General features: G+C 33.3%; 2 protein-coding genes across 9 annotated transcripts in view; one reads left to right on the top strand and one right to left on the bottom strand.

The window, feature by feature from the left end:
• Positions 1-27,456, bottom strand: part of LOC127837691 (3-oxoacyl-[acyl-carrier-protein] reductase FabG-like) — a 325,705-nt gene that overhangs the window by 200,445 nt on the left and 97,804 nt on the right. The gene's annotated exons all lie outside the window — the stretch shown is intronic.
• LOC127837675 (interferon-induced protein 44-like) lies at positions 9,189-23,186 on the top strand. Of its 2 annotated transcripts, none has more exons than XM_052364932.1 (7): positions 9,189-9,421; positions 17,948-18,528; positions 18,639-18,712; positions 19,923-20,120; positions 20,417-20,560; positions 20,824-20,995; positions 21,903-23,186. In XM_052364932.1, exons 2-7 carry the CDS (start codon positions 17,994-17,996, stop codon positions 22,232-22,234), a joined length of 1,455 nt encoding a protein of 484 aa, XP_052220892.1. In that variant the 5' UTR covers positions 9,189-9,421; positions 17,948-17,993; the 3' UTR covers positions 22,235-23,186. The 2 variants fall into 2 exon arrangements, with proteins under 2 accessions (XP_052220892.1, XP_052220893.1); XM_052364933.1 differs by lacking the exon at positions 9,189-9,421 and adding an exon at positions 15,499-15,628.

Here is a 27,456-nt window from a genome sequence, read left to right on the forward strand (position 1 = left end):
CATTATGTTTGCGTAAATATTTATTTAATTTGCTCATTTAAAAGCATCGTTGTTATTCTATAGCTTTTTATCTGGTAATAGGATAAATATTTTTATTTTACACATGTGTGCATGACGATGCAACCTGAAATGACGTCACGAAATGTAAACAACATTCGGGATTTATGATTATGTTTGCGTAAATATTTATTTAATTTGCTCATTTAAAAGCATGTGACAACAAAGATCTGAAACCCGTTGTCATATCATACTATATTTTATTAAACTCGTCCAGGTAATTCTTTAGTAAGCTCGCCAAAGGCTCGTTACTAACAAAATTCCTCAACTCGTTTAATAAAATATATAGAGAATATTATGAGAGTGTCGGATAGAGATCAAGTTTATCATGCGAAGCTGAGAAACATGTAGTGCGAGGCTTGCCGAGCGCTACAAAGTTTCGAGCCGTGCATGATAAACTTAATCTCTATCCGACACTCACATACCATTCTATTTATCCTATTATTTTGTGGTCGTGTATCGTTCAAAAAGAGTAAAAATACTTTAAAATTCTAAGAAACAGCGCTGGTTTTCCAAGTTGACTCCGAAGTGTTTGTTTACTTCAACGTCATCATTTGCTATGACGTCACATTGAAACATATAGTGTTCTTAAGATAGAGATCGGAAACCCTTGGTCTCAAAATAGCGATAGTATAAAGGTAAAGTTTATATGATCGTTGTTATACTATCGATTTTCATCTGGTAATAGGATAAAGTATGATATGACAACTCTTGCAAGATCCTATATAAACAAAGATGGATCAGTGATGATACAACAGCCAGCCTATTAGTAATGATATAATTTATTTAAAAAAAACAAACTTTTTAGCAAATTATCATTAGCTTCTCTTAGCAACAATCTCTGCAGTGTGTTCAATTATAATACATGTATACTGAAACCTACAAACAAAATAAATTAATTACAACATGCCACAACCTTACACACGTAATGCAATATTTCAAGATAATTAAATTCTTATGCAATGAAAACAAATGAATACAAATACAATTAATCTATAACTCACCAGGTTGTTAGAACAAAAACAGTAAAAGTACATTTAAACAAGAGTGTCTTACAGCCTGAGAGAAAAGGAAAGCTTGGTCGGCAATTTGCATTAAATTTTACCGGGTTTTTAGTATTGACAAATCTTTATAACTCTCATTTTTTACTGGGCAATACAAGTATACCATCACAGTACATGGCTGTGCGCACAAAGGACAATGGACTCAATCTCACAAGAGATGCCAAACGACGCATACAAGACAAGGGACAAAAGCACTGGCCCATGAGACATAAACACATATAGTTACACTTACCTATTCTACACAGTCCCTCCCTTGTTAAACTTTAAATATTTTATTCACGGAAAAGGAAATATTTGTTATTTCAACAATAACATGTACAATTAAATAGAAGGCATGAACCTTATTAAAACATACATCAAACATCAAATAACCAATTACACATTTATAATACGCACAAAGAAACTGTAGTATTATGAAGAACATACTCCTCAAAGTGGAGCCACTAATGTTATTCCTAAATCCAATCTGAATACGAGTTGTCTCCCAAGTTCCACGACTTTAAGTGGGGAAAGTGTAGCAAAGAAAACGAAAAGATATAATATACGGTGTTTAAAATTCATAAACACTTAATACATATTAATATGATGCACAAACAAACACACTTTTGAAACAATACTTACATTGTTTTCATAATTTTAAAATGATAAATCCCCTTATCAAATTTAATTTAAAAATTGTGTTTTTTACGCATCAGATTATTATGTTTCAAGTTTTTAAGATTTTTTTTTTCAATTGAGATGTCTTTTGAAAGACTTACTTTTAAAAATGGAAGGATACATTTTGAGGAGGGTATATTTGTAGTATTTATTGTCTCCCTATTGATATAACATACATAAACTTGTTGTTGAAATTCTGTCTTCTCTCTCTAGTGTTCGTTCACCCATGCAGGCTGATGCAAAATTTTGATTAGTCATTCGATGTAACTGTTTTATTTTATGATAAATACATACTGATCACGCTTGCATTTGCCAAGATCGTCTAGTGGACGTAAGTCTTATCTCGTAGTTTATTCCAACCTGGTGAGTTGTAAAACTGTTTTGTATTTATTGAACATTTTGTATTATTGTATTATGAAATGTGCGTGAACTATTTTACTATTGGAATATTAAATTCATTCATACTTTATAGCATTTCATGATTTGTTCTGTTTGTAAAGATATTTTTATTGTTTTGTTAAGGTCTTTTCCGACATTGCTATATTGGTCAGCGTCAATAAAAAAGGATTAAACAGAGCTATGGACTTTGTATACCCAGCCCCACCCACCCCGCCCCAATCCCACACCCACACTCACACAATCCCACAGTTCATTATCTTATATGTGTATCGTACTGCCGCTTGTTATTCTATATATGTAACGATAAACTGAAATAGTTCAAGTTGCATCAGTTACACTTCCCTTTATTTCGATAACTTTGTAAAATATTGTCCCATTGCCCTGCATTTAAGCCTTCGTTTTGCAGTACCTCGGTTGATAGTGAAATGATAATTTAAAAGCATTATTCTTCTTAATATTTTCTTAATCTTCATAGATGTATCCGGATATCATATAACATTGAAACAAATGACACTCAGTATTGGTATTTTTCCATGACAACCACACCTCCATCTCTATCGTTGGCAGATCAACCTCCAAATTGAGATTCGCTAATGACATTTACCTTATAGGTGGAACCAGCAATCAACACTAAGACCTCACCAATAGATTATGAAACAGAAGGGGCATACGGGACTGAGGTGTGCACGAAGAAGTCGACGGTCATAGTAAACAGCCCTAATAACACCAGTGCACACAATACCACGTACGACAAGAAGCTGGAAGAAGTTACAGCTTCAAGTACTTGGGAGGTCCGAATAAGAATTGCTATGACCAGACAGAGCAGACAGTGGACAAGCATCGCCATCAGCTTCCCCACCAAGCAAAGGCTATGTAAGGCCCTCGTAATTTCAAAACTACCGTTCGGCTGCGAAACCTGGACACTTCATTCGGACACAGACCGAATGATACAGGCATTTGAACACAAGTGGCTACGATGACTGTTCCGCCTCTATTACATAGAGAACAAGACCTACGAGAATGTCCGGAATATGACAGCAGCACTCGATGACCCACAAGAACCCTTCCTGGCGACCATCAAACGAAGAAATCTAGCTTGGTTTGGACACGTCACCAGGCACGACTCTCTTTGCAAGACTGTGCTTCAGGGCACGCTAGAGAGAGGTCGCAGTCGAGGCCGCCAGATAAAAAGATTAAATCTGTAAATAAAGGTTTCGTCAATAATTCCACGAATTGTATTAAAAATATAATATAATAGTATGCCTAAATATAGAAGAAAGACAATATGTTTCAAATCTAATCTATGTATGTATGCTGCAGTTGTGGTGTTGTTCTTTCTTTCCCCACAAATAGCCCTTTACGTCATTCTTTCCCTAAACTCTGAATTGGCCATGTAAGAGAATTTGGATTTTCCAGCTCCAATTTGATCAGAAGTTGAGGTCGTCCTGAAGCTTCATTTCAGGGCTTGGTTTTAACGAGTTCAACTCTTGAAGCAACTCTTGGAACAACTGAGCAGAAACATTGTAAGGTAAAAATTACATTAAAATTCTTAGGCAAACAAGCATACTTAACATATTTTAGTATATATGGTTAACGCTACGCGTAAATATTTTCGAAGAAACCATTCTTTTAATTTACTTCATCTATCTATTCAATTCGGAAGGTTTTCTCGATTAAATTTGGTAAGGTTATTTAGTAAATTGCTTGATTCAAACGCATGGATTTAATCCATTGATAAAGTCGGTTTATATTTGCAGAACTTGAGCTAGATCTTAAAAGGGACTATACCCCCTCCCTTAAATACCACCACCGCCACCGTTTTCTTTGTGCTAATTCTACAACCCGATCGTCCGGCCAACAGAGTTGCCAAGGTATAAATCCTCCATTTTGGGATTTAAGCATACATTTAATGCTCGAAATTCAAATAGTTTTTTCTCCATATACTTGTTTGCAACGTAACTAAAATTATGTATATTTGGTTTTTGAAACAGGAATACCAAAACTCAATAAACATCGTTGGATACATTTATGTCAAATCCGCTAGTGTTTAATTTCAGCAAGTGACTGGATGCTTATATAGTTCACGAACATACCAAAAAACAATTACTCATAAAGCAGATAATACAAAAGTGATTATTTCATTAATAGGGCAAAAATGGAACCGGACACTCCGGCCATCGCAAAGTACGACCCAAATGTGAATTCACCAACTAATTTGATTTTGCCAATTGCGTTAATGATTATCCCGCTTAGAGATTTCAAAACAAATTCTCGCAAAAAGGCGGTCCGTAAATTGGATGCGAATAAATGCAAAACGCCGCGTCAGAAACCTGATATTCTCTCCTCGTGTCTTACCGAAAAGTTTCAGATGAAACCAGAAGTATTTCCATCTTTAGTCGAACTAAATACAATAGCTGCCCAACTTGCGGAAGTGTAACCACCGTAAAAAGACCATTGGTCATGTTTCTTGTGGAATTTCATAGCAGCGCATGCATCTTTTTAGATACTATATCAAAGGCAAAATTGCGGTTCATGCATGTTCTATTGTTTGCAATAGATATGGCAATATAAAAATGGTTACCTAAGGGTTGAGGTCTGTCTTGATATTGGTCACATAACTTGAACAAACTTTATAGAGGACGTCTAGAAATATGAAAGCTTATGAGGGAATCAAGCTGCTTAAATGGAATTATGTGATTCTATATTAATTGTATGAAAATCTTTAGTGACAAACGTTTACAGCAGGTAGAAAATAAAAAGCATATTTTCTTACAGGATTTAACCAACGCTGTTATTCAATAACTAACATTAAGGTCAAACTTATTTCAAAGTATCCACAGCAAGTGATAGTTGTTTATCCGCTGCTGGTTAACAACTTTAGTTGTTCCCCAATATATAAATGTAAACATTATAACACACCCATATTCTACTTTAACTTGATGTAAATGCGTCTTTGTTAATTCAAATTAAATAAATGTATGATTTAAACTAGACAATCAGAATACAAAAGCGATTGAAAAAAAATATTCATATTCAAGAGTAAAACACTGCTTTATTCATCTTTCCAAATCCTTCAAGGCGTTATCATTGTAGGATTTTGAAGAGATGGCGACTGCTGCGATAAGTTCAGATAAATAGCGACTGTGAACAACACACTCGGGTTACTTTGAGTTCCTGTCCCGTGCACTTTAATCAGAAAGATTCAAGTATTTTCTTTCTCGTTGCTTATGTAGTCTGGTTGAATAAAATAACGCATTGTGAATACACAGTCGCTCTTATAAACGATTGTGAAAAAATGAATTTCTCATTGACTAATTAATAACCCTCGAGTAGTTAAAAGTTTCGAATATTTGCACAATCCCAAACATTTCTTACATTGCAAATAAACCTGTGTATGCTATCAATGTCAATATTGAATGAGACCAGAATATCTATATCAACACATATTGCAAATTTCTGTACAAATAAAGAAAGGAAGTTTCGTGGAGTGCAAAGCGATCGAAGCAGCTACAATACATGCGTATTATAATATAGTAGAAATTACATGGACATAAAATGCAAAAACCAATATTGAAACACAGTAGCACTTCCGAAATAACTTAACAACGATTAAAGGAAGGCAGACAAATAACGCTTAAGTTATAACGCATCGATACAGTGATGATATAAAAGAACTATTTGTGAGCATTCTCTATATCTTTCCATACACTTTCACTTTCACGAATTAATAATGAAACTCAAATAGCGTATACTTTTGATAATAAACTGTGTATGAACTGTATCTATCAGATAATTGAACGAGTATTGCAACACTGCACCAAATGATTCATTCATCTTTCCGGTGTTGGTTGCATTGTCTGGTACATGTAGCTAAAGGTATTTCAAACATTTATAGTGAGTTATACCATATAACTTGATCGTTTTAAAGTAGCTGCACAGAATAACACATCCATACGATATTATGAAATGATTATTTGCCAATGGAAAACAATATCGCTATCTTACTTGTCTGTCATATTTAGTTGCTTTTCAAAATGTGTCAGTCATGAACATATGCAATTTAAAATATAATTGTATTTATATGCACTCACTATGAGATGAACTCGCCATCTTAATGGTTCTATTATAAAAAGGGGAAATTAATTCCTCTGAGGCATCGTAAGATGTCAAAAAAGTTTCATCAAACAGATACTTAAGCACAAAACCTCATAGACCAGTGAAATTTAACTATAAGACAAATTTACTTATGTTTAGCTTAGCTCAGCTAGAAACGTTTGAATCGACTTTTCTCCGTCGAACATCGTCCGCTGAGCGATGCCCAAACACTTTTAATTCAATAGAATCATCTAAATCGACCGGAGTAATTGCGCGAAACTTCATAGAAATGATTATTATCCTCATTTAAAGTTGTTCAAATGGTCAAATAAAACCTTCAGAAATCTTATCTGTTACTGCAAAGGCTTAATATTTTGTATGTATCATCCTATACAAATAAATATCCAAAAACATCTCTTTGACTCTGTGTATGTGACTGAAGATAACAGTTTTGTGCAAAGTTTTTTTTAAATCATGCCCGTGGTATCAAAACTGATCGTGCCCGGGGAGGAAGTCAAACAGTCGATATAGCCTTTTATGGCAAACACAACTTTAAACAGTCTCTTAATTTTAAACATGAGACGTAAAATAATGGTTTGAATCATATGATAGACGTCGTCTAAAATTTGATTTAATAAGTCCCTATTATCAAAACTAGTCTCACGCGGGAATTACATTGTTTATATAGACTGGGTTAGTAAAATGACTTTATAAATGTGACTAAATTACCAAGAGGTGTAATATGTGTTATCTAATACCGTATACTGGCTTCTATGCTTGTCTTTCAAATCTTGGCTCTGCGGTCAAAACAGGTCACACGCTTTCAAAAATATTATACATGAATGCGCAATATTATGTCATTTTGTTATTTTTGTAATGTATTATACTCAGAAATTGTATTATTGTATCCAAAAACAGATTTTTCTTTCGAAACTAAAATTGAAACCTAAACATATGTAGACAAGTTGATTACGAATGACTAATTCCGTGTGATATAAGAGTATAGCATGTTCACTTTCAGTTTCACGAATACAAATTATCTTCCTGTTAACCTTAAGAAACAATTTTCAGACAACCACTGCGCATAGATTTAATGTAAAAACTTCGTGGGCGTGTTATCTTGCTTTGCGTTTCAAATGCGAAGTTTATGTGCGGTTAAAGCTATCCATCAGACAGTAAGAACAGTTTTGCTTAATAGTAATAAGGAAGAGAAATAATATAAGAAAACTTGCGAAACATTAGGAATTACCATATCGACAACGATTTAGTTCGTTTATTTTGTGTTCAAATGATTGTTAACTGTAAAATAATTTGTAAAATAATTTAAATTTAAAACTGCTAATTATTTCATATTGCTTTATCGTGACGAAATAATTAAGGCTTACCGTTTTATCAGAAAAAAATTATCTTCTATTTAAATCGTATGGTTTTCTCTACCAGATCTTTTCTATCGCATTTGTTGTTATAAGTATTGTGCAAGTGATCCGTAATAAGGATTGTTTGAAGAAAAACCTTCAGGAATGTCGAGTCCCTACAAATTTTGCGAAGGAGGGGTTTCTCACTTCCAATTTAGCGCTTATAGTGCAATTTTGGGGTATAATTATTGCGACATGAAAAGCGTTGAAACAAAGAGGCTCGAATCCGTTTCATTGGTTTTTTATTGTGTGTTCTGATGTAACAAACCGACTTTTATCACGCGACTTGTCAAAATCGTGTTGGAATTCAAAATACTGATGATCACCATTGAGTGACAATTTTTGAAACAATTTACTACTTTAACATTTTAGTTTGTGTTATAAACGATTTTCGCTGTTTGTAATCAGACATATATAATACTGCTTCAAATGCTCGCATTGATGTGAACGCAAACGACGTCCGAATCAGAATATTGTGAATTTTGATAAATTATTAGAAAATTCATAACATCATTATATCAGTTGAAAATAACCAAACACAGTTTCTTCTTGAATTTGATTTAAACACAAATACCTGACCATTGAATCATATAACCCGACGTATAAACCCTTACGGACTATTTGTATAGATGTTTTTTATTTGTTCTACAATACCATCATAGACAGTGATACTATGAGATTTATATTGTTTTTTAAACATTAATAAACACTTTTATAATAATTACATTGATTGAAATGGAAAAAGCATATGTAATTACTGGAACAACTGTTGACAATTTTGAAACGCTTAATACGGAATACACCTAAGTGTCTTTGTTTTAGCGATCAACATTCCTAAAGCTCTATTAGCAGATTCAGCAACAGTTCTTGCAGAAATAGAATAATCTAAGTGCTCAATTTACACACGACTAATATATTGATATTGTGTTACATAGTTAAGTCTAGTGTCACCAATTTTAAACACAAAGCTTGAGCGTTCTACAGATGGATTACGAAAGTGTACAATATTTGATTTTGCAGGATTTACATTCATGCTGCTTGAAGAACACCATGTATTAAGAATATTTAACATATTTTGTAAGTCATGCTCATTCTCGGCAATACGTATTCTATCATCCGCATAAAGGAGAATTGTTACATTTTCGCCATCATTTTATCCACTCCTTTGCCAGCATCCTTCAGTTTCAAAGCAAAATCATTTATGTATAGATTGATAGTAACTCAGTAATACATTACTCGCATCATTATGACAAAGATGCATTCATGGGTCTGGTTATTTCAATAATGTTTGAAATCAATTGAATGTCTAACAAAAATAATTACCCGCATATATGTTCTTATTATGTTTATTGAGGGTTTATGTGCATTAGCTTGAATGTCAGATTTTATCACAAGTCAAAGATAACTTAAAAATACGATGAGATCCGATGTAAAATGAAGTAAATATCCGTTGTTGGTTTAAGTTGATATCATCTTATCACTGTCGGTATGTTATCGTAACCAGCAGTTTGTTTACAACCTTTACTCTGTACTTTGATAGTCGAGTGTGCTCCGCGTTTAAAGAGTGTCACAACATTTCATAGTACGCGTAGTAGCGTTTAAAGTGTGTAACAACATTTCATAGTACGCGTAGTAGCGTTTAAAGTGTGTCACAACATTTCATAGTGGGTGTAGAAGCGTTTGACCAATTTGGGAGACTCACGACACTCGTTGATACCGGCGATTCAAATTAAGGTAATTCAATAAAATATTTTAATGCAAAACATTATTGTCAAGTTACACTTAATAGTACGATTTGTCTGTAATTCATTTTTATTGAAAGCGCGACCTATGATATTGTTCATATATCGATTTTTTATCTGATTGTTCTTCATCAAATGTTATATTACTAATCGATTTTAGATTAAGAAAATAATATATTGGCACACGTGCCATTTTTAATTTATCAAGCATTTAAATATGGGGATAGCATAAGAATCAGCTTTCTTCTAAGCCGGTTTAAGGTCTTCCCCCAACTTCACTGATAAGACTTATTAGAATTGTTGTTTTGGCGTTTCTTGAAGGCACATACACACCTTGCATATTCGAGAATGAATAATAGTAGACTAACTCTAAACGTTCGACTTTCCCTTTTTATTTTTCAAATTTTTTAAAATATTATCAATTAAACCAAAATACATAGAAACGTCGCTATCGCTCAAGTCAATTTTTTTATATTAATTATCTCTAAACATAAGGGAATTTTTGTGTTTAAAATAATCAAGATCTTTCGGATATGTGTTTGTTATGATTTTGATATTTGTACAACGCAAATACGAGTTAAAGTAACCTTATTATTGCAAAAAGTCTTTATTTGATGATATAGTCGCCTTGCGCTCAGTCTAGCAGAAACATAGTATGATATATGCTTTGTAATACAAGAAATAAAACTTTTTTTTGAATATTTTTAAATTAACTTTACAATTTACTCTCAGTTTATTTCTTAGATTTGTTTGAAAATAAAATATACATCAACATACTATATACTTATTAGCCGCTGTTCTAGCGGACTCATTAAAAAATTAATTGACTTTGTGTTGCGGCTGGAGTTTTTTCGGGTGAATTTCTTTCGTTCATCAAATGGTTATCTAGTCTTGTCAGGTAATAGCAGTAATAACCTTAAAAGCAATCACAAAACGCACTTTAATAGTTTTACTGATAGCTACAACACCGTGACTCTAATTGTATTCTGGTGTCTATTTTTACGAGTATGGTTGCTGATTTGAAAATATTCTTTTACGCGTTTTTATAGTTTCTTTGACAGCATTTATTTCGCTAACGTAATTTTTCGTTGAAGCAATAGGTGTCTGCATAGGAAAAAGAAAAGATTATATTGCGCATATTTTGCTCTGATTGTTTTGGAGCACTTACGAAACATAATACTGAATAAAAATACAGCAATCATTGGTGTTCGATGTTAGTGTGCAATAGCTTTTCTTTTCTGGGTGCATTTCAATATACTTTAGAATGCATATTTAGGCGAATTTATACGCTTAAATTGTTTCTGTAATTGTAATTACTTGACAAATCGGATTTCAATTAACACATTTTCAGGTTTGTTTATTTTATAAAAACTACTAAACTTTAAACAGCAGAATGGTGGTGGTATTGCGAATTTGCTGAGTCAATAAATAATTTAAACTGCTGCGATTTGCGTCAAAGATGATAATTTTATCGGTCAAGGTTTAAAACTGTAATCGGGAGTAAATCAGACGATACTTCTATACCGAGAATGATTAAAATAATTTTGGTGATAAAATATTATGAAAGATATTATAAACATACCTTTTGCACTAAATCGTAAGCGACATTCTATAGTTGCTTTAGTTTATTTGTTGCTGATTATTTAAGCACATAATATTAAATAACTCAATTACAGGTGGTTGGCGTGTTGTTATAATACTTTCATCATTTTGAATGAAAAATTATCAATTTTTAACGAAAAACTCAACTTATTTTCACTATCAAACATGTAAATAACCTACTTAAACTGAATGTTTTATTACTTACACACTAAACAAATAATATTATAACAAGATCTACAAATCAAGCGTTATGATTTCAAAATTGACGATGGGCAGTTTGCGTCCGTTAGGGTTGTTGGCTATTCCCCTTATAACAAACCATACTGGCGAAGAATCTCGTCGTTCTCATCCCCCCACAACCAGATAGGTTAGGGGAATGATGATGATGTGTACATGTACACAAAGTAAGTTAAAACGAATATATTATGAAAAAATGGATAAAACACCTAATAATTGATTGATAATAACCAAACGCAGTTCCTTCTTCGAATGAATTAAAACCTGATCAAAGCAAAAACCCTCATGGTTAACACTTAACTGACTTATATTTTTTATAAATGTTTCATATTTGCTCTAAATGAACATCATGGACAATTATACAAGTATGTTCATATTACCTTTAGACATGATATAACCCGAAACATAATTAGAAAGTTTGCCTCTTTGTCCACAACGTTTGAACATCATTATAGTTTATAAACTGCGTTATGATTATACGGGTACATGAATTTAAGTTATTCAGAAATATTCAACAAAAATCAGCACATAATGTATGTTAGTCCATCTTTTTCAAATTACGCATATAATTATGATAAAGATGCATTTGTGGATGTGGCAATGTGCACAATACACAACAATAATGGAAGTGCATGTTGCAAATATAGTGAGAATCTATTTAAAAGGAAATTTAGGCCAGCACTTTTTTATTATCTGTTTTACGGGAGCGACCGACCCTATTTTTCGACAAATAAAAATAAAAGTAACTTTCGTTTTTTTATTTACATATCACCCGCCGACCTGGTATTTTATCGAAAACTAAACAAAAATCGCAGTTTGCCGAAAGTGTTGTTCAAAATTTGTTTTTATAATACGAGATGTTTCGTTGTGCGAAGTCGACATGTAAAGCGTCAGCGATTTTCATTTGCTATTGCAGCCAATACCACACGCTATTAGCCAATCGGAGAGTACTTAACAAATGATTTCTTTATTGCATTTCGGAAATGGCGGATATAAACAACAATGAGACAAACGTAGCGTATTTCAAATTCAAATTAATTAAAACGGAACTGAAACTATCTCAATAAGAAAAGTAAATCTTCTGAACACCAATGTGACATCATTCCCAAATTAAGTAATACAAATTTAAAAATAACTAGCGTTTTTGCAGAGGTGTCACCATCGATAACATTCGATGTGTTGAAAAGTTTTGGGTAGGTTTAATAAACATGCATATTTATTAAAATGTAGATCCTGTAATATTTTTATTGATAAACATTTACATCCTAAAATGTTCAAGAAGTACTACTTTACGTTTCTTTATGATGAACATGAGTACTGGACCACATGAACTTGCATCAATAATCCCATTCCCCACCCACCCATATATATTCTTCATTTAGAAAAACGTATGCAACACAGCTTCTGAAGAAAATGACAGTGGGTCCGAATGTTCATATGTCGGTCAAAGTCACCAGAAAAGGCGTATAGTATCTAAACCTATGAATGCCAAATTTTTTCTTATTTTTTCTTGACACAGTAGCAAATTAACTAATTTAACATGCTTTTTAATTGGCAGTGGCTAGTCGTATGGCCCCGTACGGGTAGACAAGAGGCTAGCCGTACGGCCCCGTACGGATAGACAAGAGGCTAGCCATACGGCTCTATTCGTATAGCCTTTCCTATGTAGATTGTCTAGCCGTACGGCCGTTATGACACATAAATATATGGATTAATTATTGATCTACGTGCAGATTCTGAAATTTCTAGCCTTTAGACTGGCTCGTGTAGTCGTTGTCACGGAATTTGCAGTCTGGTTTATGTGGTTGGAAATCCGATTCGTGCATAGCATATAAAGGGTGTAAACAAGTGAGATATGAAAATCTCGGTCAGCAGCTGGAGCGTGCGCGTCGCGACCGAGGCGAGAGTCACCCGCAGAAGATCTTCTCACCTGTACATATATCCTTATAGAGGGAACTTCTGCGGGCGGCTCTGCTAATCCAGCTGAGTCCGCCACCCTCGAGCCGGACGTCTTCTACACTGCAATGTTCGATGTCTCCCCGAAGATGCAGCGGTCTAGTCAACCGCTAGTTTTTAGATCAACATTTTAACCATTTTTCTGGTACCTTTTGACCATTTTTGTTTAATATATTGTGGCGAAACAAAAACTGGTACCTGTTAATGGGTCATGGTACCTTGTGAATATAACTTCCCCCACAAAAAGTACAATATAAAACTAGAACTTTGTCACAGACACGACGAATACCTATTATCCATATATATACTCATACCAAGTTTCAATGAAATCCGCCAAAGCATTTCCAAGATATGGCTCCGGACGAACGGACGGAAAGATGGACTGACGGACAACGCCAAAACAATATCCCTCCGCCTATGACAGGGAATAACTACTTTAATTAGAGCTATTTAAACTGATATCCATTCGCCCCATTCCCTCATCGCGATAAGATACCGTGCTTCTTAATTCAGATGTAACAAATTGACCCAGGCATTAACAGTTCTTTATTGCATTTTGGGCCAGTGGGGTCATTGTTACTTAAAATATTTTTTCCATATTCTCTTATTATTCATAACAATTAAAAAATAGTACATGTTACCAATCAAACCGATTGTGAAATAATTACACATGTGCATGCAATTATTATAAATGTCCAACCTTTTACTCTCTGGATTTTCTAGGATAATTTTTGCATTCATGTAAAGTGACATTTACAAATACAAACGTTAAAAACATTTCGATATTGATTTTGTTTTGTGAGATGTATTGTTGTCATCAAACATGTTGTTTTCAAAAAAAAAATTTTTTTTAATTATTATGCCCCCCCCCCTTCGAAGAAGAGGGGGTATATTGTTTTGCACATGTCGGTCGGTCCGTCGGTTGGTCCGTCCGTCCACCAAATGGTTTCAGGATGATATCTCAATGCTTAGGCCTAGGATCATGAAATTTCATAGGTACATTGATCATGACTGGCAGATGACCACTATTGATTCTAAGGTCACTCGGTCAAGGTTACGGTCAAGGCCACGATTGGGGGCATATGTCTCCCACTGCGGAACACTTGCTGCATTTGTATTTCGAATTTTGTAATTTAGATGTTACGAATTCAGAGATGTTTATATGTGGGAGATGTAGGTGGAAGCACGATTACAACACAAACTGTTGTATGGTATCTAATATTGAGTTCCTTGTTAGTCATTGTGTATTTATTGTTTTATTAATTTAGGACATAGTGAAAAATAATATGTATGTTGTTTAAGCCATCATTATATTGATAGTTTTCTTGATCATGGATATGAATGGATATGAACGTTACATATTTTGTGTTCACTTTACATATGTAAACACTATAAACTCTCTAAATAGAACTAGAACTTTCACTACCCAAAGTTTGGAACAAGATCAGTTCAAGTTTGGATCCTGATCAGACTGCTCTTTTGGAGCCAAAACGGTTGTAATCGTCCTAAGGTCCATTTTCCTGTTACTGGCTCTTTTTTTTTCTCGTGATTGATACAAATTATCGTATAATTTTTAGTGTGCATATTCCACCCATGGATGAAAGTTACAAAGTTGGTTGTTAAAGCTATGATATAAAGCATGTCTGTTGTATATTAAAGAGTATTTTTTAGTGTGCATATTCCACCCATGGATGAAAGTTACAAAGTTGGTTGTTAAAGCTATTAAACAATGTAAAACGTGTTCAAGTCTTTTTTATTAAAGTCAAATGCATGCTATATTTGTTATAAACATGCATATGATATACACTTAACAAAGGTTTAATGATCACTATACTACACTACACACCTGGCGTGATTAATAGTTCCTACTAAAGCAATATACTATAATACATGCGAAAGGTGCTTTTACCTATAAATATATATAAAAAATATGTTAACTATTATTATAAAAAGCTTCTACAACAGTGTAATGAGATATATATAAAACATGTAAAGGTTAATGCAAGTATACATAAGGTTAAATTGGCTGAATTTTAAATTTTCAAAATTAAAAAAATTATCGGTTTAAACAAAAAAAAATTTTTTTGGTAGACTGCTCACTTTTCATGCTTTTATTTTTATTTTTATTTATGCCCCCCGACTCAATTTTTTTGAAAAATTTCCGCCAAAACAAATAAAACAAAAATGTTGGCCTTACGTGGAATACCCGTTGATTGTTTAATTTGATATCAGACCTTTCTTCGGAGGCATGTTATCATGACCGGCAGGTTGTTTTAAACCTTGACTCTGTACTTTGATAGCTCAGTTTGATGCACGTTTAAACACCTCAAAGTAGGCGTAGGTGCGTTTGGTCAAGTATTTAGGATACTCAAGACACCCATTGATACAGAGGATTAAAATTAAGGTATTTCAATAAATAACTTGGATGTAAAACATAATAGTCAATGTGCGTGTACTAATACGATTTGTCAGTCATTCATAATATATTCCATGTAAGATATTCTAAATATAATCATTTTTTCCACCTGATTGTTCTTCATCAAATTATACAGTATTGATCGGCTTTAGATAAAGACAATTACTTACTGGAACACGTGCATTTTGTAAATTAGCAAGCATTTAATTTATATCTGGGGAAAGTATACGAATAAGCTTTTTTTCCAGGACGGTTTAAAGTCGTCCTCAAACTACGCAGATTCAGCTTTGTTTATTCGGTGTTTCTTTTTACTAGTTTTATGTTTATGGTCATCTTCAATCTATATTCATAATTTAAGTAAAACATTTTTGACATTATATTTATTCCTTCTCTGATGTGTAAATGCTATTGTTGTGTTAAATTCCTTTTTAAACTGTCATGCCTTTACAAACATATTGCTTGCATGCTCCATCCACACCTTGCATATTCGAGAAAGCATAATGAAAGACTCACTTAAAACGTTGTACTGGCTCATGTTGTTTTCTTTTCCAAATGTTTTTCAAATATTCTTTTTAAATCAAAATACGATAAAACGTCTGTATGGCTCTTTTTATATTATAGTATGCTCTTAAAAGAACGGCTATTCTTTATGTAAAAAATGGATCAAGATTTTTCGGATATCGGATTGTTATGATTGTACTGTTAGAACATCGCCAACTTGATTAACGTAACCTTATTATTTTATCTTTATTTGATAATATAGTCGCATTGCACACAGTCAAGCTGTAAGATAGATTGTTATTTGCTTTGTTGTACGAACTAACGAAATAAAACGATGTGATGAGTAATTTTAACATTATTATATATTATACCATTAGTAGCCGCTGTATCTGCAGGATCCATTATTAAATTGATTTAATTTGTATATGGTTTTAAACTTGTTTTAGCGTGATTTTAGCCGTTCGTCTAGTATTAATTGTATACCGTCAAGTAAACGATTTACTGTATAACAGCATCTTTGTATGCAGTGACAATGTAACAACCTACCCCAAACGCACTTTCATAGTTTTACTGATAGCTACAGCATAGGGACACTTATGGAATTATAGTGTTTAATTCTACGAGTATTGTGACCAATTTGACAATATTCTTTAATGCGTTTAAATAGTTGGATGTACAGCATTTATTTCACTAACGTTATTTTTCTTTGACGAAATGGATGTCTGCGTATGACGAAGATAAGTGCATAGTGCACAGCTTTTGCTCTGGTAATTTCAGAGCACTTACTTAAAGTAAAGCTGAATGAAACACCAGTACTAATGTTCCGTTTTAGTTTTATGTATGCAATAGTTCTTCTTTTCTGAGTTCATTCCAATATACTTGAGTACGCACATTTAGGCAAATTTATTACTTTGCTTGTATACATTTTCTTAACTTCCTTTCCTAGTTTTTTAATTGCAATTACTTTACAAATCTGATTCCAAAACCCTTCTATAGAGGATTGTTTATTTTATAAAGTATACTAATCTTAAACTTCCAACCGCGCATTGTGGTGTCCCGCCATTTATTTTGCGATTTTGATAAGTCAATAAAATATCATAATTTATACTGCGATTTGCGTCATAGATGATAACTTTATCGGTCAATGCTAATAGCTGTATTAACGAGTCAATAACACGAAACGTCTATAACGGGATTGGTTAAACGTTTTCGGTGATACAATATCATCGAGATAGTTGGGAACTTATCAATGCACTAAATCGTAAGCGATATGCATTAGTTTATGTGTTGCAGATTATTAGAGCATAAAATAAGCGATAAATTTATCAAGAAAAACAAATGCATATAGTTCAAATGTTGTTGTTTGTATTTTGATTGTTAAGTTATTGCATACAAACTCTATATTCAAATTTAAACGAAGACATGTTACGACAAATTGTCCAAGCTTTATGATTGTCCATGTTTGGTAAACGAAACACACCAGGATGTTTTATTACATACAAATTAAACCACTTATAGAAAAGCGGAAAGTCAAGCGTTCTTCTGAAAATTAGCGCAATATTTCTTGGTATTGATGACCAGTCATGTGTTAACGTACCAGTTTTCTACTTTGTGGCACATAGTTGCACTGACATTGAAACTATGTAAATGAATCGAAGTTGTATGTATAAAAGCGCAATTTAAGCCATCTAACACGTTGATTTATAATTAAAATAATGCTGTTTTTATAATAATTATACAATCATTTATATCACAAAATGTATTGCAAACCTTCGCATTTTATACTTTTTATTGATTCTTTTTTAGAGACCATCTTGCAATAGATACAGATAAAAATCACATAATAATCACGATGGCAGGCCAGCTCGGAGATTCAGACAAGACACAACTAGAACAGTGGATTGGTCAAGGACCAAGGCATTTTACCCTTCTGTACAGTGCGACCAGGGATGGCTGTACAAATCTCAAGTTCCACGAGAAATGCGACTACCAGGGCCCCACAGTCACCGTGGTGTACAATGAGCATGGATCCGTGTTCGGTGGCTATACGTCCGCAAGCTGGGCAAGTTACGGTGGGCATACACGAGATGACAAGGCCTTCTTGTTCCAACTGAAGTTCTACGATGAAGATACATTTCGAAAATTTCCCGTTTCAAATTCCACATACAGCATTTATTCACATTCAAGTTATGGACCCTATTTTGGTGGGAATAGTGGGCATGATATGCACCTTTTCTCCGGTGCTATCATTAGCAGCGGCGGGTTTTTTCAGCTGAACGGCGGTTTTTCCTTTGGTACCAACTACACTATGACTGGGGTATCAGACTGGGACGATATACACGACGGGAGTCTGAAAGTTAAAGAACTTGAAGTATACAGTGTAGCAGGTGTGATTTTTTATGTAACATATAATTTAGGACACGAATCGTTAATCTGATGTCTTCATAATAACATGTTTTTTAACTTGATAAACTCTCTTTTTCGTGATATTTTGTAGTAAAGCACGTTGAACCGGTAACTTCTGAGCCAACGTTACAACAATGGAGGAAAATGCCAGAATGGAATAGCAAGGTAAACTTATATATGACCAGATAGATTGCAATAAATCAATTAATGTTTAAGCTGTTTCAGTTTTACCACAACTCAATACGTTAGGTTTGTATTGTATAGTAGGTTAAGCTTCTTAAACGTTAATGGATGTAAACACACCGGTAAGTGGTGCTTTTTTAAATAACTTTTTTAAACAAGTTTTCTTAAAAATTACAACTAGTGCATAAACGACATCACGACTTATGGCAATGTGAAATACATCAGAATAACTTTATTTAATAAGCCTGTGTTTCTGTTCTAAAATTCCTTGTGTACTGCACGGTTATGCTTCACGCAAGGTGAAATTGTGTCACCGATTTTAGACGTTTTCAAGGATGTATTCTTACTAGTCAATAGCTAGTCTTTATTGTAAAAATGCGGGATTATAATGGTTAGACAAACGATTTTAAACACCTTCGTTTAAGGAAAGCATGGTGTTCATGAAGTTGTACGTGTCGCACTCGCATTGGTTCCTTACCTTAAAGTTCGCGCGCTGCAATAATTTTTCTCTCGTGCAGCAGTTGAAGTTTCACTTTGTTATTATATCAATTCGTCCTAATGTATTTATGTTTTTTTATTGCACCAAGCATAAATTCACACGAATGATGTGTGCAATATGTTGTTTGATATAACTATTTGTACATAAGTCTGTTTTAGATAATTTTGATTTTCGCAATTATTTTCTGACACTTTTATTTTCTTAAAATTGGTAGACAATTCCTGAATTGTTTTATCGTATTGTAGAATTAATGTTATTTAAATTGACCAACAAAAATTAGGTGGGATATGATCGCATAACTCACTGTACAGATTTCCATTATAGATCAAGTTAATCTCAAATTAAGTATGGGTCTTTGTGTCCAACCAATTAAGTGTTTGACAAATTTCGTTAATAGCTAGGGGCGAAAATCTGGGATCCGAGAAAACACGTTCACCAATCAACTTTGTCATGCTGTTATATAGTTAGGAACACATAACATCAGTGTTAATTGCAACGCGATAGTCTTTGAATGGCATTTCTTGTTATATGTGTGCTCTAAAAACATCGGGATGGCTTACCGTCGATGAAAATTGAATAACCTTACATGCTTTGCTTTGATATTTTTGTATTGGGTATGGTATATTCGGAAACTATGATTGGCATTATTATACTCGAATATTTTTATATTAAATCTAAATGTCAACTCGACAGCTAGCTCGGGAACTGGTACAAGAAGTGAAATCCATAAAACCGAGTCCGGGACTCCATTTACAAGACTATCGCATCTTGCTGATTGGTCCAGTCGGCTCCGGAAAATCCAGTTTCTGTAACACGGTCAATTCAGTTTTCAGAGGACGAATGACACAAAGAGCAATCAGTGGGGGTGGATCGCATAGTATCACAACTTCGGTATGTGGCTTTGGGCTTTTACATTAAGTAAGAAGTTTATCTTGATCAAAATCGCGGCTTTTGTGTTGAATTGCTTCCAGAGATATCGCATCAAGTTTTTTGAGCAACTTATGTATCGACTCAAACCTTCATCAATCATTACCATTCATTATAATTAAAAATGAGTGATAATCTAAAATGTCATTGAGTATCTATATTGAACTTGTCCAGATAATTTCGTTGACACTCCCTGCAATGCATGTTTATGCACTTCATAATTTGCAACCTTAGGGCTAAATTCCCTACGTTTTTTTCAGTATCAACCATACTTAATAAACCCCAAAGGTGACACAACGCTACACATGCGGCTGTGTGATACGCGAGGACTAGAACCAAACTTAGGGATTGACACAATGGAGTTTAATTATCTTCTAAGTGGGCATATTCCGGAAAAATACGAGGTAAAGTTAATGCTTTATGTGAACACTATGAATGCCATACTTTCAATTGCCATGTTCCGGTGTTAAACCAATTTAATTGTAGTGCAAGTTGCGAAATATTTACACCTCGCGTAACCGTTTAACTTTTTATCAGACTCGTTTAAAGTCGGCAAAAACATTATCTAATTAACATTGAGCTCTTAATTTGGCCATATGACAAAAAGTAGAGTGTATGTTGTTTTTATCATTTTTTTATTCTCACTCTATCGTAATTGATGTTTTAGTTCAATGCTGAGAAAGCCATTTCAATTGACGACCCATTGTTTGTGATGAAGCCAACTATTAAAGACAAGCCACACTGTGTGGTGTTTGTTTTGGATGCCACTACAGTTCAAAAGTTAGATTCGCAAATCCTGGAGAAAATAAAGAGCTTTCGAAAAGTTGCGACGCGGAAACGTAAGTAGACAGTTTTATGCACACTACTGTATTGTAATAGATTTGTATCTAATTCACCAGACCTCATGTGCTGGACCCTCGACTTTTTTGTTATTGGGTCGATCTGAGATAAGATCATCACTACGAAAAAGAATGCTACATTTTTTATTCTTCTTGTATACCTGAACCCAATTGGTAACTACTGAAATCACATGTAAAATGCCCCCAGATCTTAAAGGATTACAAGTTTGTCACTCTATCTGATTTTCTCCAAATAATTGCATTTTCTACATGCGATGACAATGTGTATATGTACTGTATACTGTCAAAATGATACATGAGCTGTTATTTATGAAAAGTGACAAAATAAAATAATAAGCGATACAAAATAATGAAATAGATGTGCATTACTTAGTATGTTGTGGCGGCCGAGATTTGGTGATCAATTCTCAGAACCATTCGAAGCAGCGGGGAGGTTTACATAAAATCGATGTTGAAATGTGTAGATGCTTATTGCCGAAACCTTGATGTTACGTTACAGTTACATGCATAGTCAAATTGTGCCGAAGTCGATAATTTAAGCTTGAAAATTTACAATTGAAGCTTATAAATGTCAAAGAAAAGTTATGCTTACTAAATACGTAAACAATCATTCAAAATTCTTGTTTAAGAAATGGTGACCTAAACAATAATCCTACCCAGTATTTTACGATCATAACTAGGTCACAATATTAAAACAGTGTCATAAATCTTCATTCACCCCAACTGCGATACCGGAAGGGTCGACTCAATATTGGAATAGTCAATATAAAGCTTATTAACGCAACACAACAGTATTAAAATATTTGTATTTATATGTAAGCAATTATTGTATGCACACATCGGAATCACATTTCGATATTGTTTTATATATTTATGTATTTTCAAGAAATCCCTCAGGCAGTTCTTTTGACAAAGATTGACCTTCAAGACAAGGCTCTAGGACAGAAGCTAGAAAAAGTTTTTTCAAGCTCTGTAATCGAGAAAACGGTTCAGGAAGTGTCCAGCATGCTCGGCTTTCCAAAAAACCACGTGTTTCCGGTCAAGAACTACGAAGATGAGATGATGTTGGATGATGGAGTGAATATACTAGCACTCATGGCGTTGCAGCAGATCCTTTACTTCTCTGAGGATTACATTGAAAATGAGCGGTTTGAGTGGTTTGAAAGCCCTGACAAAGAGGAGAGGGTGAACGTCGAAGCGGGATCGGAATCTGCATAAGGGTATTCCTGTAAATGTATTTGATACGCGTTATTTGCAATTCCGCTAAATATATTTATAAATACAAACATATTTTTAAGATATAGTTTAATCGTTCACTACTCGTTGCAAATGTTATTCTGTATCAAACATATGCATATTCACACATATTTTCATCGCATATTTATTGCAAATTTATATAGGGAAGCGATAAATTTGGAATGCATGTTTCATATTAATATATTTATATCATGTGCATCCAATAGGAATCACTAGAGTAGCCAGAGTGATTTGAGATTATGATGTCATTCAACGTACGTCAGATAGACAATACACAATTGATATATCGAACTATATGTGTTAGTTGTTTTGTCTTATGTGCTTATTACATTAGCAATGTTGTTTTTGGCAATTGTTTTGTCTTTTGTGCTTATTACATTAGCTATGTTGTTTTTTGCAAGTAACATAAACAAAACTATTTTTGTTGCATTAAAAGGTCCCCCTCGCTGACGCAACTGGTGTGTCAATGTGTTTATCTTTGATCGTATGTCTTGGTAGCTTACATGTTAAAGACATTTCGTATCCTGTGCATTTTTCACATTTTTATTCATGATTGGTATTGTGAATATTAGTCATTAAAAATGTATTCGAAGAAGTATCATTGTAAGCAGGTAGTGCACGAAATAATTGCTATTATATACCATACAGTATACATGTATAACGCATTATCAGGTTACGCTTGTAATATGTAATGCAAATTATGTGTAATCAACATTGTTTATATTATTATTATTGCGTGAAAGAGCATCGTACAGTTTACTATGTTTTATTTACTTTTTTTCGTCCTTACTCCGGCAGTAGTTATTCTGGTGCTCGGGTGCTTATTAAACCAATGAATAATTAACTGCAATAAATTCGCATTCAAATTATTTTGTATTGCTTTAGATTTTGAATAAAAGCATTATAATCCATTTTCTATTTACTGTATTATAGTTATTAATACTGGAATAACTGTGACCTGATATTCAACCTTAATGTTTTGCATTTACCGCACCAAGGCTGTGACCGAAACTTTAATCATGTTTTTGTATTGTCGTATTGTATACATCACCCTTTTTTGTCAAGGCAAATTAAGCTACTTGCCGTAAATAATGCTATTAAGAATTTCTCTCTTCAGAACTTGTAGTAAATGATAGTAATTTACCTTATTTTTTTAACATGTGAATTCTAACACGGTGTTTAACACATTTTATGGCGACAGGTGACGATTCGCCGTTTAATATCGATTTTATAACGTGAATCTACCATAGAAACTTCTTTCATCTCAATATATACAAGCCAATAAAATAAAGTGACACAGCATCAGTAACAAAATGACGTGTTTCAAAAATGTCATGGATTAAAAAAAAAGAATGTATTCATACTATTAAAAAAATCAAATAACCGTTATGGACGTTAAACGTTTTTGAAAAATGCGTACGTTTATGGATTATAAACTATCGAAATCGGTAAAAATATTTAAATGAAACGTGTGTTACGCTTTGCACCCATAACTTGCAAAATATGCGTACTTCTAACATAGCCTTTCCATACGCTTTCAGCATCAAACGCCTGAATGGTCAATAGGAATAGGAATAGAGCTACGTCTTGCTAAATAGGGGCCAGTGTTTGAATCCTGGTGAGGGAAATCATTTTATCATACTTTTCTCTTGCTTTTTAATTATTGTAGACTATTCTAGGTATTGTAGATTTGTTAATAGAATCTATTCGTGATTGTTATGCCCCCGGATCGAATGATCGGGGGAATATCGTTTTTGGCCTGTCTGTCTGTCATTGTATGTGTCTGTCATTCTGTCATTCTGTCCAAAAATTTTAACCTTGGTCATAACTTTTGCAATATTGAAGATAGCAACTTGATATTTGGCATGCATGTGTATCTCATGGAGCTGCACATTTTGAGTGGTGAAAGGGCAATGTCATCCTTCAAGGTCAAAGGTCAAATATATGGCTTCAAAGCGGCGCAGTAGTGGGCATTGTGTTTCTGACAAACACATCTCTTGTCTCCAAAAACCATTTACAGCACGTTTACGCTACAAATTACTTTTGCTGACAAGGTTATCTTATATTGTAGCATCACAATTTTTAATCATGTTGTGTAGTTTCGAAAATCAAATGTTTATCAAATTTAGTATGACAATTTAAACAATGTTTCATTAGTGTTTCAAACATAACCATGACATGTTATTTTGTTTATACAAGCATATATAGACCACTCGTCATCCATCTCTGATATCAACACAAACCGACAGTTGCGACCATTAGTGATAATTCATTTAGAATATTGAAAAAAATGCATCTATAGGTGTTGAATCGAAAAATTAGTTTTGAATTTATTTGAATTAAGGAACTTTATTAGAATTAAATAATATATTTTACCGGGTTTTAATTTTTCATTACTGAAAATATACAATCAATTCAGATTGTTGAAAACCCTAAGGAATGGTTTTCACGAAATATATTTTCGTATGCAACAGATCTACCCAACAAACATTAAAGAGAATTGCGAACATAATAGGGTGGTTTAAGAGGTATTTGAATACATTCGTGTTCAGTTTTTAAAGACGTATTTAAATGTATTTAATGTATGTTTAATCTTGATAGTTGTTTGCGTGTTTATAAAAAATGTAGGCCTTACCAATTTACTTGGTTCTTAAATTTGTATGTTCAAGTGCGCGCACTTAACGTACACGTCCGTGTTACGAAAAAAGAAAATGTTTACCTTTTTATTTCCATTAGCCCATCATCGAAAAATAATCCTAATGCAACATTAAGATAACAGTCCCATTACACCGTAGCTAATAAAATGATGTAAATAGTAAAGTCATAGAAACCATACACATAAGGAATTCAAATATAAGTAACAACAACGCTCCACTATAGCATTTAAATCACATAGAGGATATTTGTTGAATTCGGTGGATTATCGATATTAATTTACGAGTGATCGTAGAAAATAATATTGCACGAGTGGCGCAGCCACGAGTGACAATATATATTTTCTATGATCACGAGTGAATTAAAATCGATATTCTACCGAATTCAACAAATTTTCTTTTCATTTTAGGCTTTTTTTCACCGTTTATATACATTGTTAAAGAGTTTAACTAAAGAATTTCGCTGGGATAATGACGTCATTTCGTCAAAAGAATGACGTCATTTCACAGTAAACAGTGAAAATTATCGATAATTTTCAATGTTTATTTTCACTGTTTGAAACAGTGAAATTATCAGTTTTAATTCACTGATATTTCTCTATAAACCACCGGAAAGCATTAAATAAAACACCATCACTAACTAGCAATATATAAAATAGATATCAACTTTAAATTTTTTTGTATTTCATTTAAATTACATTGATACAATTATTTGTCATTATGTCCACATGTATATATGAACTTGTGTGATCATTCAAACATTGTTGTTTTATGAAGACAACAATAGGTAAGTATAATTTATGAAGTGTCAAGGGCCCTTTTCACATCACAATTACAAGTTTGAACACGCAAAAACGAGGAAATATTGGAATGCACTTTGTGAAATAATATAATGATATAAGTACAATTTGGTTTCTGTTAAAGCACATACTACACACATAATACGTAAAGTCAAACTTTTGTAGCAATATGTTTAATGGGAAAACGTTGTTAGGAACTCCTAAATGTAGATTGTAATTGTCATATTGTTCGAGATTATATCTTCAATAGATTCGAAAGTTAACAGAGATCTTTGTAATATTTTTTTCCGCGATAGCGCATTGATTAAAGAGCCCCACCTTTGAATCTTTCAAGAAATGATTCCGACAAATTAAATCTTAACTGGTTCAAATACATTTCTTAAAATCGTTAATAAACCCTATATCTCCGTAAATAATGACGCAAAATATTCGGAATTGTGTGGTTTGCTTGCATTAATTTGGGCAAATAAAATCCCAGAACAATTAAGTGTCTGCGTTTCTAGAAATCAAGGGGTATTGGTGACTTATTAGTTACGTGTTCTTCGTGGTACAAGTAGCACATCGAAACATTCAATTAAAAACACAACACACACATTTTTTTAGGAAAAGGCTCTACTACGCAATAATTAGCCAAAATCTAGTTTTACTATAAAACCTGTTTTAATGATTAAAATGTGTCTTAGCATTAATAGGATCAAATGATATAGCTTTATAACATAATAATAATTAATATCCCTTTGATAAAATTTTAACTTTAATAAACACTTATATATATAAAGAAAATGTGTTGACTTCTTCAATGCACTCGTTATCATAACAAACAATACCTTCACTAGTGGCTACACCACACTTAAAAAGCTGTCGCTGATCACTCCTGAAATAAAATCGTCGACTGAAACTGACCAATATCCTCTACATATCGCTCACTGTAGTGAACATACATTACAAATCGCACTAAATATCTATCAAATACATAAGTCGGCCAGTGTCAGCTGCTAGCCATCATTTCCTACAACGAAGCTACAACAAATACGCTTTATCCGAACCAAACGTATTAAAAAGAAACTTTCGACACATGCAATACGTCAGAATATACATGAAAAATTGAAGCTGCTCTCGCGTCATTTCAGTCAATTATTGTTCTTAATTATCAAACAAATTGTATTTTTTTTTCGGTTTTTGATCGAATAATCTCACTCTTGTTCATTTAACACATACTTTAGAGCCATCATGATTATAAATTGACATGTCGTTATTCCCAACAATATTTTCTCTACCTGTATATGTTTTTTGATACAGTTTGTGTTTGTCGTGTGTGTTTTCTTCATCTAAGTGGCGTGGTTGTGTCATGTGGCATTAATAAAGGCCTAGTCATTTTAAGATATATATCCTGATTATGTAACTTTAATGTATGTTTATTTAAAGTCGACACCAGTTATAAATGCACGGGCCTTAGTATTTTTCCGTGTACATGTAATGTTTTATTTAACGTCGCCTAAGAGTTGATACGTACACATCCATACATTACCCAATGTAAAAAGTAAAAAAAACAGTAATGAAGGATGCGGACGTTACATAGGTTGATATTGATTGTTCGTATCAAATAAGAAAGCCACATAATTACCCTAAACTTTACGACATTTTGATAGAAATATAACAAACAAGCTAAAGCATATTTTAATTTTTAAGAAACGCTATATTTACACTATTTACGAATCCGATATATTTA

This window comes from Dreissena polymorpha, chromosome 7, assembly GCF_020536995.1.
Source record: "Dreissena polymorpha isolate Duluth1 chromosome 7, UMN_Dpol_1.0, whole genome shotgun sequence".
Taxonomy (NCBI): Eukaryota; Metazoa; Mollusca; class Bivalvia; order Myida; family Dreissenidae; genus Dreissena; species Dreissena polymorpha.